The 17,974-nt window shown below is 43.2% G+C and overlaps 1 protein-coding gene across 1 annotated transcript in view; it reads left to right on the top strand.

Annotated features, from left to right (window-relative positions):
* The window catches only part of DENND1A (DENN domain containing 1A), a 150,485-nt gene that overhangs the window by 84,169 nt on the left and 48,342 nt on the right, over positions 1 to 17,974 (top strand). Inside the window, exons 12-13 of the mRNA XM_027687938.1 lie at positions 6,933 to 7,034; positions 12,563 to 12,688. Of these exons, the coding sequence (XP_027543739.1) occupies positions 6,933 to 7,034; positions 12,563 to 12,688 (228 nt within the window). The remainder of the gene's footprint in view (positions 1 to 6,932; positions 7,035 to 12,562; positions 12,689 to 17,974) is intronic.

Here is a 17,974-nt window from a genome sequence, read left to right as displayed (position 1 = left end):
TTTTAGTAACTTGTGAAAAAATCTGTTTAGTACTAAATCCAGTCTGGCTGCTGAATAGCCAGAGATTCTGGAACACAGACACGCTTTGGCAAAGTACAGTTATTCCAAGTGCCTTATCAAATAAATGAAATAAATAAACCAAACTGTTTGCTCTGCTCTTAGGGATAAATTGAATACAGATAGAACTGTATCCTGCAGTAACTCTGCTTGTTCCATTGGAAAATAACATCAAACCCCACAGTGGCTCTTGGATCTGGCTGCTGGCAAGAGCTGCAGAATTTCTGTGCCCTGGGCAAGGGAAGGGTGATGTTTGGCACATGAGCTGGACAGTTCCTGGGTTACCTCTCTGCCTGTTTCTGATGCTCAAGGCTCACTGTCTTTGTCCCTTCCTTCACATGTAGATATAAAATTCTGTGGTTTATTTGTTAGAATAACATCCTAGTAGCAACAGCAATTTTTTTTTCTCGTGATATAGCAGTTTTGTATTTTTAAAAATATATTACCTTTTCCGTATCAAAATAATTATATAAACTAGAACTACAAACTACTGCCATTATTCAGTATTCCTTTTTCTTTAAATGCTGAAATTTCAGGAAATAGGACTTTAAAAGTGTTCTGAGTAAATCCACGTGTTCCAGTGTCAGGATAAGGGGTTAATTCCCCAGCCTTCCACTCCAGCTGAGGCAGGTGGGCCCTGTACCTGTGCAGAGCCCACGGGGGTGACTCCAGGGTTGTCTGGGCTCAGGATCTGCCCAGCAGCTCCCACTGTGGGATTGTCCTCATGGTGTAAATGTTAGTGGCAGCCTGAGCTTGCCCAGGGAGAGCTGTGCTGTGAAGGGGAGAGGGGATTTGGGGTACAGGAAAAAATAATGTTCTACCTTCAGTGTTGTTTCTGTGGGTTTTGCTGTCCCAGTGTTGGAATGGGGCCTCTGGAAGAAGCAGAAATGTCAGTGATTTTAAAGAAAATACCCCCCTCTCAGCTCAGTGGGTTTTTCCCAACCTGTTTTGTCCCCTGAAGTTAGTTTGCAGTTTCCCCTGTTCCACGGGGGCTCTGTAGAAGGAACAGTTGTTTTAATGGAAAATGACAAATTTTTCTTATGATTAAAATATCAAGCATATCCATTGACTGTTAAATCTAATTTGCTGTGACTGAAATGTTCTCCAGTGAGATAAGATAATCTCCTGTTATAGGTCAGAGGGCTCCAACTGATTTATGGGGGAAAACCTTGGTAGAAAATACAGAGCTGTGTTTTGTGCTCTTATTTTTCAGCTTTTCTATCATCACCTAGTTAGTCATTCTTTATAAGATTTCCATTTAGCAATCCATAAAGTGACTTCAAAGAAGGCTAAAAGTTTATAAGCTGTTGGATAAGCAAGGCTGGAGCTATCACATGAATAATGGAACATGCTTACAGAACTAATTGAATTCATATTAGAGGAAGATAAGTACTTAGCAGTGATAAATAATGAGATAGGAAAATGAACCTCTATCAAAAGAACACACCCCTTCCATAATGTTAGTTTCTCTCTCTGTACTGTAGGTTATTTTAGTCTTCAAATTCTATTAAATTGACCTTTGTGTTGGAAATGGTGTCAAACCTCACTGCAGCCCGTTACGTTTTGTCAGAGTAAACGATGGTTTCAGCAACTGTTTGTGTAGGAAGGTTATTAGTGGGATGGTGCTGATGGAGGAGGAATGCCCTTGACCCCGGGGACTCCCTGCTGGAATTTGGGCACATGTGGTTTTGATTGACTGTTGGGGATGGTTGTGTTGGGCTGGGAGATGTGGAGCTCTGGCAGCCCAACTGTGCCAGGATCCAGCCATCCCTCTTCCTGCCCTGTGTGGGCCACAAACCCAACACTTACAGTTAAGGATTAGAAAAGGATTTCTCACCCTTTTTTTGTTAATACTCCAGCCATTCAAGGGCTTTCTCTGGGTCTCCAGAACTGCAACTCTTCCAAGGTTGTCCAGGATGAATGTGTGTGAAACTGCCCATTGCAGCTCAGAATGGTTTCCTGACCTTTTTCCTAAGCAAAGAGGACAGCTCTGTATATCATAAAAGCTGTATAAGCAGGGTTTGGTTTTAACCTGGTGTCAGGAAAGATGTTCCTGTTAGGAAAGACAGGTTCCCTAAAATTCCTGCAGTGTTCCACGTGGTGGGACAGGGTGGCTGATCTCACCTGGTGTTGATTCTCTCTCCCTTGTGCAGCCACGTGAGTGCAAAGCTGGGCCCTCTGAACCCCACACACTCATTTGGGAAGGGCTTTTTGGCAGTTTTCCCTGAGCTCTGGCTCAGGGAGGTGTGAGGATGCTCTGTTCGGGATCCAGTCAGAGCCCAATTAGTGTGTGTGAGGCTGAGCTAACGAGCCCTGAGCACGAGTTCTGTCAGTCTGGGCTCAGCCCTGGCCCTGCCACGGGGTCCCCCCTCCTCAGAGCACACCCTGAGAATTCACTGACCACTGGGATCTGCCACTGGTGGTGTTAATTGTTAATTATATTTTTTGATTGGGGTGAGAGGTAGTAATTAGCTTTTTCCACCCATTTATACTTAGTAAATCAATGCCTTTCTACCTGTGAGTAAAGAAGTGCAGCTTTTCCACAGGGTTTAAATGAAGGGGTTAGAGATACACTTAAATCCAGGCCTTAAAACCCCAAATGCAGTTTAGTCACTCACAAATACTACCAATATCACTGTACAAGGTTTCAGGAGCATTGATAAAAATGCATTTTAAAATATGGTAGATTGTTTATGGAGTTCTCCTTCATCCAGTTATTGGACGAGTGGAAATCCCAACTGTGTTTCAATCAGAGCTGCAGTGGGGGGTGCTGGAGGGGCAGTGCTGGGGAAGGCCAAGCCCTGCAGCTCCAGGCAGAAGGAAGGGTCCCTCTGTCCAGCCCTGGTGCCGTTTGTCACTCAGTTGGCAGCAGCTGCTGGTGATAAGGATCTGGGAATCACCTGTGCAGGCTCAGGGTGCCCGGGCGGAAGGTGGGAGATGGGCAGGGGGGTGGGAGCCCACCTGCTGTGCCCGGATCAAAGGGCCCCGGGGTCAGGGGGCACATCCCCTTACCCAGAGCTGTCTGCTGAATAGCCATTTCAGGTTGTAAATCTGAGCGGGGTTTCATTAAGTCCTTCTGGCTGCTGTTGGGGCATGAAATAATAAAATTTTATATCCGCTGCCTTTCCTGCTTCTGGCAGCCAGATTGACACTCTGTTGTCTGCAGCGTTGGGGTGTTTTCCGTAGGAAAAGAAATGGAAACTATTAACTGAGGACAGACAAGTCATTAAGCAAATGGATTTTAGACTTCTTGGGAATCGTACTTTTACAATAATTTCAAATCTAATGCACAAGCAAGCCAGAATGTTAGTTTTTTGTTAACAGCGTTGCCTTTCCAAAAGAATTGGTGGAAGGTGTGTTACCTCTTCACTGTTACAACATTCTTTAATGTGTTGATCACTTTTGTATCTGGTTATGAAGCCTCATGATCAGCTTGGTTTGTGTTTTGGCACCAATTTGGCCATGAAGTGACACAAACCTGGTTTTTGAGGGGAGGAGGGGGGTGGTGGTGTTTGGTTGTTGTGGGTTTTTTGGTTTTGTGTGTTGGTTTTTTTTTTAAATTGAACTATTCAATAAAATTGCTCACCTGAAAGAAGTTTAACTGGGGATTTTTTATGGTGGAAAATGCAAAACCTGCCAACTGTAGCCAGTGGTGATAAAATAACATTTAGTGCGAACTGGTGTTGGTATTATTGATGAATATTGCTTGTAGCACGTGATGGGGGTGAGGCAGAGGAGCACCCCTTAATACTGCTATTAGAATATAGTTTCTCTGGTTTTGTGAACTTTCACATAAAACACTTAAATGACTTCAAGTGTTTGGCTGCCTGGGAGCGGGACAGGCGCCCTGACTGCGCTTATTTACGGACCTGGTGTTTAAGGCCCCCTGGAGTTTGTTTGAAAAGTTAAGAGATTTTCACAGTAAAGGTGCCATTTCTGAAATTTAAAGTGCTCTTTTCACCAGGAGATAAGTTCTCTCTGATTAAGTCAGTAATTCTTACTAAGCCATGTTTATAGAGGCCATAAACAATGGGTTCAGCGTGCTTGTTAAACCAGCTTTCCATACCTCTCCACTCTTTTAAAAAGAGACATTTAAAATAAAAGGCAGGTGTAGATGTTAGTTTGATTTAGATGGATTTTAGATGATTAATTATGGCTACAAGTAATTGGGCAGGGATGGTTAAGAGAGGTTTGCAGGAGTGAGATGTGATGCACATTTTCACTGAATCTCTCCTTTTGACTCAGCACTGTAGGAAACTCTAATGGTCATGTTTCCTCTTGGTCTTTGCTTTTCCACATTTTTTTCAGCAAAATATGAACATGCTGGACACAGTCCAGTCTGTTGAACAGGTATCACTTTACTTGTAAAATTTTGTTTAGCTCTCCAGGAAGCTGTGGAATAAGGATGGGGGCCGTGTGTGGCTTGTGGCTGTCCCTTCGAATTTCCAGAAAATTGTGACAACACACAAACTGTACTTGTGAAAAATGATCTACATGTTGCTGTGATTCATGGAGTCCAGTGGGATTTAATGTGAGAAATGCAGCTGAATGATGGGAATTTTTACTCAGATTCCAGCCTGAGAGTACATGCTGTTATTTCCCCATCAGTTGGGCTGATGGGTGCCACGTTTGGTGAAAGAAGCGTGTGATTATTTGACAAAAGCCCTTACAACTGTCTGATAATACCTTTATCAAAGATGATAGTGAAAGGAGAGATGATAAAACCAGCTAAGGATTAAGGTGAACTGGTCAGTCTGCACCTCTCTGGGATGAGCCACAATTGTACCATCAAAAAATTGCTTGTTTTCAAATGCATTGCAAGACAGATGCTATTAATCAAGTTAGTCTCTGGTGTTTTATTAAATCTGAGGGTTTGTCTCGAGGGAAATCCACTGCCTTAGTACAAATACTGAGGAGTTTTAAAGCAGGGCTGAGCTCTCTGTGGTGCAGAGGTGCAGCAGAGCAGAGTTTAGGATCAGCCCCCTTTCAGTACAGTTATTTCTGGGCCCTGTGGGGGATGATCCAACGAGCAGCATTTCCAGTCCCTGCAGCAGGAGCTGCATCCCCTGAGCTGTGCTCCCTGGCTGATCCCCACGTGTCACAAGCCTGTTCTGTGCTCAGAAAGCCCCAAATTCAGCAGAAGGGAAGGTGCAGATTCGTCCCCAGAGTTACAAACCCCCCCTGGCACGTTCACCAGGCGTGTGCTGCTTCTTGGGCAGGAATCAGGAGGAGGTTTGAATTCCTCCTGTCTTGTCCTGCCAGCACTCGAGTTTGACAAGCTTCTGGCTTTGGTTAAGTACTTTGCAAGGCCTTTTTGTTGGAGGTTTTTAGACTCCTCTGAGTATAAGTGAGATTTTTAATTTTCTGAAGCAGGAAGGAGCAAATCAGTTTGTCTGGTGCTTCCGGACTCCTAGAAGGAGCAAGGCTCCTGGATTGCTTTAGAGTTTATCAGATGCAGCCAACGGAGTGACCTTTGGTTCCTGAAAGGCAAAGTGCCTGGTTTGTCCTGCAGTACTGCTGCCTTTTATATGGAAAGCATTAAATGTAATATTCTTCTGTTTAAGCTGAAGAAATGTCTCATGAAGACCTAAACTTAAATGTCTACAAAGTGGTTTTTATGGTGGTTGTTTTTTTTTAGCCCTAGGTACACAGCAGTTTGCTTTATAGACAGAGGACTGAGCCTTGAAAACTGAGGGTAATTATTTAGCTGCCTAAGGCTCAACTTTGCCATTGTTTTAGGACTTTAGTTCCTTTCTTTTAAGGGAAACAATTCCCCCCACCCCACAAAACCTTAATTAAAAATTGAGTATGTTTTTGTTCACTTTCCTCCTCAGTAACTTGCATTTGGTTGTGTGTGTAGGTATATAGGTACTTAAAAGTTTATTTACGGTGTCACTGGGAAATTGCCTCAATTACCATATTCTATAATTCCACTTTGTCTGATTTTGAATTTTCAAAGCTTTATTTGAAGAGACCTTAAACCTGTGGGCTCAGTCAGTCAAAAAAAAAGACCCAGTTCTCCTGTTAGTAGAAGAAGTGTTAAGTATTTAAATGCTGCTCTGTTTGGTGTCAGTGATTCATTTACTGTTGTTTAAGCAGGGAAATCAAGTCTGACAGTGTTTAAATTTGCTTAGATCACCGATACCTTTAGACACTTACAGGTATTAATGATCCTTCTTTTGAGAAGTAGGTTCTGCTTTTCTCTTCTGTGTCTACGGACTGTTACAGATGATGTTAACCCTCAAACTAGATTAGAGGCTTTTCTTTCCCTCAATTCATGGGAACAGGAGAAAAAGTTCAGACTTGCTGACCAGGATATGGTGGAATTAATTAACCTCTGGTGGTATCCATTTTACTGAAATGCAGTTGTAAACTTGTCTCTATTGGAGTTCCAAAATTCAACCTGGAATTTGGAAACCACTTCCCATCCCTGACTTACTACAGCTCTTAACTCCTAGAAAAGACATTCTTTATTGTTATTTAAATGAATTTATAAATATGAAAAGCTGTGCTTGAGATCCTGGTTCAGCTGGAGACTGCTAAATGTGCAAACAGGACACCAGAGTTAAGACAAACATTAGTAGAGGTGCTTGAAATCTTTGCTTGAATAACCCCAAACTCTCTGGTTTGAAACATTTCAGTGTGCATGATCTTAAGAACTCCCCTTTGCCAACTGAAGGTTAATTTTTCAGCATTGTAAAATGGTTAAATAAAACAAATGATGACAAAGTCAGGAATGTTGGTTGTTTTTAAAATGCTTGGAGCTCTGTAATGCCGTGATGTTCTGCCATCACTTGTGTCCTTTATGCATCAGATTTAACCAGCTCCTCATACTGACACTGTCCTTCCCTTTTCCTGGCTCTGCTCCCGTGTAGAAGGTCCGAAGCATGGCCCTGGAAGATGTGGTGATTCTGAACGTGGACACCAACACACTGGAAACACCTTTTGATGACCTGCAGAGCCTCCCCAATGACGTGGTACGTGTGGAGAGATGGATCCAAACTGCTGCTCCTCAGCTCTTCCCTCCAGGGAATGTCTGTTTGAACATTTGCAGACATGCTTTGAAGCCTCCTAATGAAAATTAGCCAGTGCTCACGGGAGCTAGAAATGCTATTATTGTTAGATAACTTTTGTTTCCAAATGAAATTGGGTGGGCTTGTTCCTGTGACTGCTTCCAGGTGAGCTTGGAAGAACTTCTTGCATTTCATATCCTGTGATATGATGTGAAATGGGTTGCTAGAATTCAGAACTTACTTTCTTTCTCGTTTGCCCTTTTTCTTGGTAAATTATTTGCTTTCTTTAATAACTTGATAGAAATGTTGCATAAATACTTGGTCTTTCCCTTTAATGGGACGTTTCCCTTTGATGGGACACAAAGCCATCCTGCTTGCTGCTGGAATCATCTCCACTCAAGAAGCTGAGGGGGAAGAGCAGAGAAGTGTGTGAGAGTGTAAGAAGCTGTTTTTAGGGCAGAGGGTGAATGTTTAGGAGAACGTGGCAGGGAAGATGTGGATTTCTTTTGCTCCATGGAAATATTGTGCTGACAGGGAGATCTGAACCTTTCTGTGTGCAGTTGGGAAAGAAAATTGGTGTGCAGGGAGCTCAGTCTAAGCTGGTGTGTCTGAGGAGCAGCTCCAGGGATGGTGAATGCCCAGTGCCTCCTGCAGTGACCCCCCAGCATTCCCCTGGGATCCACAGTGGGATCCATCCTGCAGGAACAGGGAGCCTGGGAGGAAGGCAAAGGGCCATCTTGATTGGGAGCAATTTGGCTTTAACCAAGCATTCAGTCTATAAAAGTTGCTTCCATGGATTTTTCTGGCTTTATATAGTTTTTCGTTTTGATTTCACTCCCAGCATCCAGATCTGCCAGCTGGTCACTGCTCGTGCCATTATCCACAACCCAGGAATGACAGACCTGTAAATTTCATGGAATTATGTAAGAAATGTCTGGATACAGTGAGCACAGGGCCTCAAACATGTATATGATTTGTCAACAATCAAGTATTATATTAGATTTTATGAGACTTCATTAAAGGAGCTGTTGTGGGCGCACTGTAGAACATCAGAAGAGACTCCTGCAATAAACACAGAACTTCAAGCTTTGGAATGTAATAAATTTTAAGAGACTTCCTTCCTTTCATTATTTACTTTTACTTCACTTTTATAACAGTAGAGAGTTGTGTTTTATTAGTTCAAATTTCTTGATTCAGTTTTCCACAGGTCTATTTAAAAGCTCCATTTTATCTGGGAGGATGTTTAGAGCAGAGCAGAGGAAGTGCTGCCAGCAAATTCAATTAACTGGCAGGGCTCACCAGTAGCGTACGTGGGGTAGTTTTTTTCACAAGTGCCATATAAATACAGCTGGGATTAATATTTTTCCCAACAAAGCTCTAACTCGAGTCGTGGTGCGCTGTGTAATTAATGTTTGGGATGAGGGTTTCTGTCGGCCCTGGCTCTCTGCATTGTTTCAGGTACCTGGATGGGGCAGTTTTCCCCTCCAGGTCTCTCCCTTCACACTGTTCCAGAGTTGGCTTTGACCACTAGAGAGCAGCTGCTCTGCTGTGCAAGAATTGAATTTCTGTCAGTTCTTTCATGCATCATGTGTTTGGAACTGTAAGTGGATCAAGTTGTTCATCTCAGCAGGGAGACTCTAAAGCCAATCCATTATACTTTTTTTTCCCCTTTCTTTTTTTTTTTTTCCCTTCCTGCTTCCCTGGGAGGATGGGGAGATTTTGGGAGTGTGTCTCCCCTCTGGTCTTGGTCTAGGTAGGTGCATTTATGACCTGAGAAACTAAAAATGTCTTCAGGAGTTTCCTGATCATAAATGCTTGTTATGTCAAACTACTATGTCAGCTTTGCTACTTAATGTGAGCAGTGAGCAATTCATGCACTGCTGAATAGACAAAATTTACTTTGCTAAATTAAATCTATCTATATTCAGCAGTGAGGAAAAACATCTTCTGTGTGATGCATTCACCATCAGGTAATTAATCCAGTGGAAAATTTCTAAAGCCGTTTCCCCCCCTCCTTGATCTGCTTTTTAAATCAAGTGAATGAAGTCCAGTGGTTCTTGTAGAGCTTCAGGTAGTGTGCTGTGCTTGAGTTTGGTGACAGTGGTGTTGCTACCTAAACTGTTGGTTCTTGGGAATCTAGAGTGAGCTATTCTTTAATTCCTAGGAGCCAAGCAAACATAGGCTACCCAAGGGTCTTTCCAGTTAGCATTTGTGTCAGAGGAGCTGCAGGGGCAGTTCCAGCAGAGTCAGATCAAGTTGTTTCTTTGCCCCACTTCCCTCAGCAGTACCTGTTGGCTGTCAGGCTTCCTGAACTGGCCAGGAAAATCAAGGTGTGTACTACTGTGTTACTGATTCACTGTCTGAAATGTGAAAAACTGTCCCTCCTTCACCTTCTGCTTCTGATGCATTGCTGAAAATCTGGCAGCACGAGAGCACCCCAGGAAGCAACTTTCCTTTTAAAATAGTCATTATTAAAAAAAAGAGATTTATTAAGGACTGTGATTACAATAAGTGCATCTGCTGCTGACAAGTCTCCTACACCACCGTCTGTGTTGCAACGAATAGCAGAGAGGGGGTAGTAATTTATTTCTTTTTTATGCAATTTTATGGATTTTTCATGTATTTCCAAATAAGTGTCATCTTCTAGTCGTGGTTGTAGCCAGAGCTCCACGTTCCAAGGGCTGAAGGGCGGGCTGGCTCTGTCAGTGTGCAGTTGTTGTGTGGAGCCGTGGGGCAGGGCAGGAACTGTGTGCCCAGGGCAGGCAGGGTGTGGGGACACTGCAGGGGCCTGGGGACATCAGTGCTGTGGCCGTGCAGCTCCTGCTGTCCATTCCCTCACCACCCACCACAGGGAGAAAGCTGCTGTTCCTGGCTCTCACTCAGGGGAATGAATGTCCTGCTTCCAGGACAGCCAGAAGTACCAAACCACAGCTCTGTAGCCAAAAGATCTTCCTAAAGGTGAATCCGTTTTTATTTCTTACGCTGTGTTTGCAGTAGAAGGTTTCTTGCTTTATTCATGTTGACAACTGAAAAGCCCTGGACCTAATTAAAAGAATTTCCACTAGCACCTTTACTGAACCATTTCATTCTGCTGCATTGCACAGATTGCATTCTGAAACATGGTGAGAGTTGAAATCGGACCTTTAAACCTCAACTGCCAGAAGTATAAAAATCTTCTTTAAAAACACTCTCAGGGTAGACTGCATGTATATGTGTCTGTTTGGCTAGAAATAATCCTCATTTTCAGTGGTCACAGTCTTTTAGGTTTTTTTAAGTACGACTGCCTGTTTTGGCAGGAAACAACCCTAATTCTGCTCATATCATCTTCTTTGAGTTATGTACTAATTTATTCCATAGAAAGTATGAGTTATTTTTTTTGTTACTTTTTAGTCTCTTTAAACATGCTGTTAACATTTTTTTTTGTTAAAAAACTATGGCATACCTATTGCAATCATCCTGCATATGTATAAAACAGACATGCTGCAGTGTTCAAGGAATTATCAAAATACCTGTCAATATTCTGCTTCTGTACCAACCAGGGGAGCTGAAGCACAGAAAGGCTGTGACCAGCCCTCTGAACTTCTGGTTTGTTTAAAATGAAACCTTTTCCTTCTATATAGATGGCAAGTTCTGTATCTTCACGTTAATATTTAAAGAAAACTCTTTATAACAACGTTTGAGGTGGATTTAAAAGTTACCTAGAGCTCTGGACATTTTATTGCACTTTTAAGAACTACCTTTAAATGGTTTTGCATAAGTTAATATAGGAAATAAATGGATATTTCATCCCTAAAAGTTCAGACCCGTTTGAACATGAAGTGTGCTGTTCAGGTTTGAAAATCTGGTGAAGCTTTTACATTTAGAGAATTACAGAGCTCCTTGAGGGACATTCTCTCAGTGAATAGGAGTGAGCTTATTTTATGGATATGAGACTAAATCTGGTATTGTGTGTTGTGTTAATGTGGGTTTGTGGGCTCACTAATGCACGGATCATTGGCATAAGCCACAGCACTCTGATTTATAAACAGTACTGGACACGCTCTAAGTTATTTCTGTTATACTAAATAACTGTAATGAAATGCTCCTACAGCAGGGTCTGCGGAATATTTAAAAGGAAATGTCTTTGCAACTGTTTTGGTAAACACGAGTGCAAAGATAACATCTGGTTCTGAGGGAAAAACAAGCAGAGCCCAGCGTGGATTCAGTGTCTCACACCAGCTGAGCGAGGTGAGGAGGCACCTCTGCCCTCCCCGGGTCCGGGACACGCAGGAGCAGCCGAGGGATGTGCTGAGGAGGGACGGGGCTGAAACCTCCTGGGAGGGGCTGCGGGGGCCATGAAGGACTCGGAGGGGGCCGTGAGGGACCATGAGGGGTTATGACAGGCTCTGAGGGGCTCTGAGGGGCTGTGAGAAGCCATGAAGGGCCATGAGGGGCTCTGAGGGGCTGTGAGGGGCTCTGAGGGGCCATGAGGGGCTCTGAGAGGCCATGAGGGGCTCCGAGGGGCCATGAGGGGCTCCGAGGGGCCATGACGGGCTCCGAGGGGCCATGACGGGCTCCGAGGGGCCCTGAGGGGCAGGCACAGCTCAGCCCTCGACAAACCGCTTCAAAACAATCTGAAAACAGGCAAAACACCCCCTGGTAGGGTGAGGAAGAGTGTGAGGGGGAAGGAGTGTCTGGGAGGAGCTGTTGGGACTGGGGTGGACAGAGGGGAGGCGGGAGCTGAGCTGGGGAGCTGAGCCGGGAACAGGCAGTCAAGGAAGGTGTCTGAGTTTCTGTCTTTGTTTCTCGCTATCTGACTGTATATTAATTGGCAATAAATTAAATTAATTTTTCTAATTCGAGCCTTTTCCTCGTGGGTCCGTATCTCCCTGTCTGAGCCCACAAGTGTGCTGTGCGTGTTGGCTCCACGAGTGCTGCTGAGGGGCGGTGGGAGAGCGGCTGGTGGGGGAACCCCCCCAGCCTCAAATACAGCTCTCACAGGTTAATTTTCCATTGAGTCTACAAGGGAATATAGCCTTAAAAAAACTTGGATTTGTGTCGAACAAATTTTTCAGACCTCCTGAATTTGATCTTAGCCTTGGTGGTGATGGATGGCCCAACTAAGCAGAGTGGTTCCTCTTATTAATCTGATGTTTGACTAATTTATCTATAATTCTTTCATGGATTCTAATCAAAAATGACACAGAACTTCATGGACTACCTTTAAAACAGTACTTAGCAGCATGGTAACAGCGGATTTTAAGTAGGAGGGAAGGTTCAATGAAGCTTTTATTGTCCTATTGGTTTCTGAATAGAATCCAATTGTATCTTGGAGAGGCAAAACAGCTTGAAAAGTAATGCTTTTAGAACTGAAAAATTCAACCCTGAATTCACAATGTCGCCTTTTGTCGTAGCTGCTGCTGTGGTTAGCACGTTTTTCATTTAGCTGTCCCCCAACGTGTTACGCTTTGTTTGTGATAGGAGAGTGATCTAGACCTGCTGTGTGATTTCAGGTTTCTGCACTGAAGAACAGATTGAAGAAAGTCTCTACAACCACTGGAGATGGTGTGGCAAGAGCGTTTCTAAAAGCACAAGCAGCTTTCTTTGGGAGCTACAGAAACGCCCTGAAAATTGAACCTGTAAGTAGGCAATTAGTAGGAATAAGATGTAAATCTGCAGCTGTGGTGGAGGAAAGAACCTAACAATTTGAAGTGTAGCATAACCTGCTTTTACTAAGGTCAGCATGGTGGCTCTTTGGCTGCCTGGTACTGAAAACAGTGTTCAAGTCTCCAAAATGAAAGAGCTGCAGCAAGCAGGATCCTTCACACGGGGAGAAACCTGCTTATGGAAAGGTATGGGTGTTGTTTGGTTTTGAATGCAGTTAAGTTAGAAGAGAGATGGTAAAAAAGTATAAATTGATCATGGGAGGCTGGTGCAAAGCTGACCTCTCCCTGCAAAACCCATCTCTTCATTGTGTTATTTTTAAAGGCAGTAAAAGAGAAAAGTTTTTACACAATGCATGTTTAACTGTGAAACGCGAATTTGTGGAATCATGGATTTTAAGAACATAATTGGTGAAGAAATTGTGTTTTTTACAGAAATATGAAGGATGTCTGGAGTTGTAACTGTTGACAGTAAATGTCTGTTAGGGAAATTCAATCTCTTGCTCCTGTTCAGAGCTGATCTCTGGGTAGTGCCATCGGAGTGGGGGAAGGACTTTTTTGTGCTTTATCTTGGTTTTTATTGCTTCTAGCGAGGCACCTGTCCCTGGGTTACTGCAGGTATCTTCATGGACTTCAGTGCAACCCAGTCCTGCCAAATTAATGTATTTCCACATGTTTTGTGACACTCTGGTTTTGGTACTGTGTGCTTAGGGGGGTCCTTCTAAAGTGTGTACATTTGCTGGTAGACAGGGAAAATAGTGTGAAGAACATCCATGTGTAACTCATGAGACATGTCCCAGAAATATGGAGGATGAAATGTCCTAATTGCAGAGTGATCCCCAGAATATTTCCAGAATATTCTATGTTCCTCTCTCTGAAGCAGGGGAAGCACACACATGTGCAAGTCCAATGCGCTGGTAAATCCCAATTCATGGCCCAGTTTGAACTGCTGTTGTTTAGACCTGTGGCTGCTTAACAAGATCTCTGTAGAGGACAAAATATCCTTTTGTCTTAATACCTCCTTTTCTCAGCCTCAAGCATTTGGAGGCCAAAAGCATAGTGTTTCTCGAGGATGTTTCACTTTCTGAAATGTCTTCAGTACTACAGTTTGTCTTACTTGTTATTTTTAAAGCCAGAAGGAGAAAATAGCTCAGCCTGAATTTTAAACAGCCCAGTTATCACCATCAAGCAAGCACCATTTCCACAATTCATATTCAGGGTTCAGAAATGACTCCTGAGGTCAGCGCGGGGGGAATCGGCGTGTGTGGAAAAAATAAATTGTCTTGACTCGTGTGTGTGTGTGTGTCTGGGTGTGAGAGCTGGGCTTTCAGCCAGCCTCAGGTGGAACCAGGGGAGGTGTTTGGAATGGGAGGTGTTTGGAATGAGGAGGTGTTTGGAACGGGCTGTGTGAGGCACCCTGGCCGTGCGCCGCCTTTATCCTGCCGGGATTCACCGGCTCCCTCCATCCTCACAGGCTTCCTTGTGCTCCCCTGCTCCTCCCTGCAGTTGCCAGGCAACTCTGGGAATATTGGTGTATGCTTTGCCTGGATGTGTGTGTGTGTGTGTGTGTGTGAGATTAACTAGTTAAGGGGTTTATGAAGGAAAATAAAAAATTTAAATTGCTGTTCTGGAAATGCCATCTGGTATTTTGAAAGGCTGAATGTTAAAGATGAACGTTTGAAATGAGTTGTCAGTGCACACCCCTAGAAAGTGCAACTTGGAGGGACAGCTAACCTGAGGAAGTGGAAGAAATGGTTTGGTTTGCTTATCATTCCATCCAAGAAAACCTGTAAACATAGCTGCACAAATATGTCATAAAATCCAATTTAGTAATCAGGAAGTGGAAATTTTCAGGGATTTCTTTCCAAAGTCCTTTTGTAAATCAAAAAATTTAGTTTCTGATTATACCTTCCGGTATTAGATTTAGATAAAGAAAATTTGCAAGTGTTTCACGTTCATGTGTCACCTTCACATGGGGTAAATATGGGGCATAAGCAATACCAAACATGATGTGGTTCTTTGCATTTCATTGCCTGTAACTCAAGGAATCTGACCGTTCATTTAATATCATTGATAATTAGGAAATAAATTCAAAGAAGCAGCAGCTTTTCTTCCTTTCATAAGACAGTTTAATTTCATAGGCCATCTCACTGGTGTGAGCTGACTTTTTGGCAAAAATGGTGTGAATTGATTTTTCATTATTCGGTGTAGGTCCAGAATGTGTCACAGAGCAGACTTTAATTTCACATTGTTATACTTGAGCATAGTCAGAACTCTTGTTCTGGTCCGAGGCTTTTTTTCCAGAGGTAGAAGGTTGTGTAATGGACATAAACACCAGAACACTGACAAGAAGTTTCTGTTGCCATCAACTTTCTGAGGCCTTTCGGTAACTAGAAATTGCGTGGAAAAACATATCTAGGTAATGCAATTTGCAAGTCTAATAATAAGATTTACTTGACAAAATCCAGTGCTGTTCCCTACTGTGTTTCCTGTAGTTACATTAAACTGGATGCTGAGTACAGCAGAGCACGTGTTAGGTGTGCTGTAAGTACAGTCACCACACACCTCTGTTGCTGTAAAGTACAGCCAAACACGGCAGCAGTGGGGTGTTTTCTGGGCTGTATTGAGGCAGATGATCTTCCTGGGTATGACTTAAATTTCCAAATTCCCGTTTTCTTGCTGTTTTTGTCATCGTCTCAACCCCGAATTCCCGCAGCAGGTCACCTCCCCGAGCTGGCTGTGTGAGGGTGTTTGCAGCCCTGAGCCGGTGGGGGATGTTGGGAAGCCAGGCTCAGCTTTTGGGCTCCGAGCTGTGGCCGTGCACTTTCTTCTGCTGACACCTAGTGGTTCCACACATTCCATTCGGGTTCTTTCCAGGGTTTGTGAGGGAACAACCCCTCACACCTGTGAGTAAAGGTGAGCTCCGGGTGGGACTGACCCAGAGCAGGGGGTGTGGGGTGTGGGTGGGTGGTGCTGGTGCAGCCTCAGTCCTTAGGTGCATCCTCTTCAGAGAAAACAGAAACTCTCAGGGGCAGAGGCAATGTCCTTTTCCACTTGCACCCTTGTCCTGTGCCTCCATGGCTGAATTACTTGCTGATTTGTGAAGGGCTGATCTTGGTATGAAGGTACTTATTGAACCTCACAGATGTATTGTGGACTGCAGTTCTCCCACTGCTGTGGCTGAGCTACACGGCTCAGGAATGTGTGTCTTTATGCTGCTGTACTTCTGTTGTCCTGTCAAAGCCTGATAATTTATCTTTGGATTTTAAATAGAGAGGACAATGTCCTACCAATCATCATAATTGTAACTTTGATATGAATTTACTCTGAATATGATGCAATTTGAGCAATGGTGGGGGAAGAAGCCATTACAAATAAGAGGAAATAATTCTTCTTTTTCAATATAACATTCAATTCAACCTAAGGAAATAATTAATGCATTAATTATTTTATATCAATCTCTTGAATGGAACAAAATAAAGTCCTTCAGCAATTCCAGATCCATGAGATCGGAGTGGGACAGAAGTCAGAAAAGTAGATGGTATTTGGTGCAGTGAAAAAGCAAATGCCAGATGAGTCTAAAAGGACATTTTGTTGGAATATGTGTGCAGTAACATAAAGAAAGTGCATGCTACACACTGGTGCATAATTCATTTTGCAAAGGCTTTGTAGCATTCAGTGCTTTATCTACTATGAAGTATGATTGTTGCCATGGTGAATTATTTTTTTAAGTTATTCAGTGGAAGAGTAAATAGTTGTTTCCAACTCCCAGTAATTGCCACATCCCAGCCCCTTCCTCTCCATAACCATCTTCTGCATAGCTTTTTTGTCCCTGCATGTATATTTTAAAGGCATACACTGTAGATTCTTCCCTGTCACCAGAGCTGTGTCAATAGGTCAGAGCTTCAGGAGTGTTTGTCCACCTATAGCAAATATGAGGAAGGTGATCCCTAATGCTTAAATGACTTGTGCACAGACCTGTTAAAATTAACCCCGAGCTCTTGGGGAAACAGTGAGCAGAAGCTTATTAAATGGAACTTCTTGTTTTGCTTGCAGTTTTGTTGTGTTCCTTTTAAAGTCAGTGCTGATGTAGAGCAATAGGAATTTTCTCCCATCCATCTTTCCTATTTCCCTGTTCAGGTGGTGTGAGCTCTCAAATCCATGAGACAGTCTAGGAGTGCTAAATGACAGTCATTTCTAAGTCTCATCCTGATGACTTTACTAACAGATTGGAGTAGACAATGAGAGTGGCACTGACAGTGTGTAAAACCTGATGTTTCTGTGATAAAAATGGAGATAAAATGAATTTCTGTATATTCTGGAACTGAAACGTGAGGCTTTTTTTCTACTCTGACGATTCTGTGTTTTGTGACATTTTGAAGACCCAAGTTTTTGACAACCTCCCTTAGAAGCCACCTGTAACTATTGTTATGTTTTCCCATCTATGGGAAGTGCTCTAGAAGCCATACTAACCCGAATTCTCAGTCACTGGCTGGAAAAGATTTAGTGGGGAAAGACAGTTTTGTTTGTTTTCTGTGTGGTGTTTGTTTTCATTTCAATCCTCTTGCTGTTTCCTCTCTAAGCCTTATTGTTGCTATAGACAAGTTTCTGCTTTTGCTGTTTTAAACCTTAAAAATGCTCTTTTTCTAACAAGCATTTACTGTTCTTCAAAATGCATTTATTATTCTACATCTAAGTCTGTTGAGATATACATATGTTAATGAAACTGAAAAGACACTCTCTTTAATCTCTTCGAGCAGTCTGGTATGTAGTAAATAGAATTGTTTTGTAATTTCCAAACTGTTATAAGATCCTGTGTTATCTAATTCCGTGTGCCACGCTGAGGGGAGGGGGGAACCCAAGGTTCTGAAGGAAAGGTAATGAAAATATTTGAGAAAGTAAACGTGACCCTCTGCTGAATGGGGCGTTTCTGCCATGAAAGGTGCAGTCAAACTTCCCTGGCCATCATACATATTACAGTAAAAATCCAACAGAACCCTACCCAAAACAAAAAAAAGGAAACACCCCCAAAATCCATCATGGGAATGGTTTTGTGCTTGGGTGGAGGAACATCGCCCAGAGTCAGGGATGGGGAGCTCTGCACCTTGCCATGCACTGGCAGCAGCAGCAGCTGTAACGTGAAGTCCCTTGGCACTGGTGTGGGTGCTGGCACTGGTGTGGGTGCTGGCACACCCTGGCCTGCTTGGAGGTCTGGAGTGTTTGCCTGCCCTGAGATCAGCAGTGTTTGCCTGCCCTGAGATC

The sequence above is a fragment of the Neopelma chrysocephalum genome, unplaced genomic scaffold, assembly GCF_003984885.1.
Source record: "Neopelma chrysocephalum unplaced genomic scaffold, ASM398488v2 Primary Assembly neopelma1_74, whole genome shotgun sequence".
NCBI lineage: Eukaryota > Metazoa > Chordata > Aves > Passeriformes > Pipridae > Neopelma > Neopelma chrysocephalum.
The sequence above is the reverse complement of the archived record's forward strand: the minus strand, read 5'-3'. Positions and strand labels throughout refer to the sequence as shown.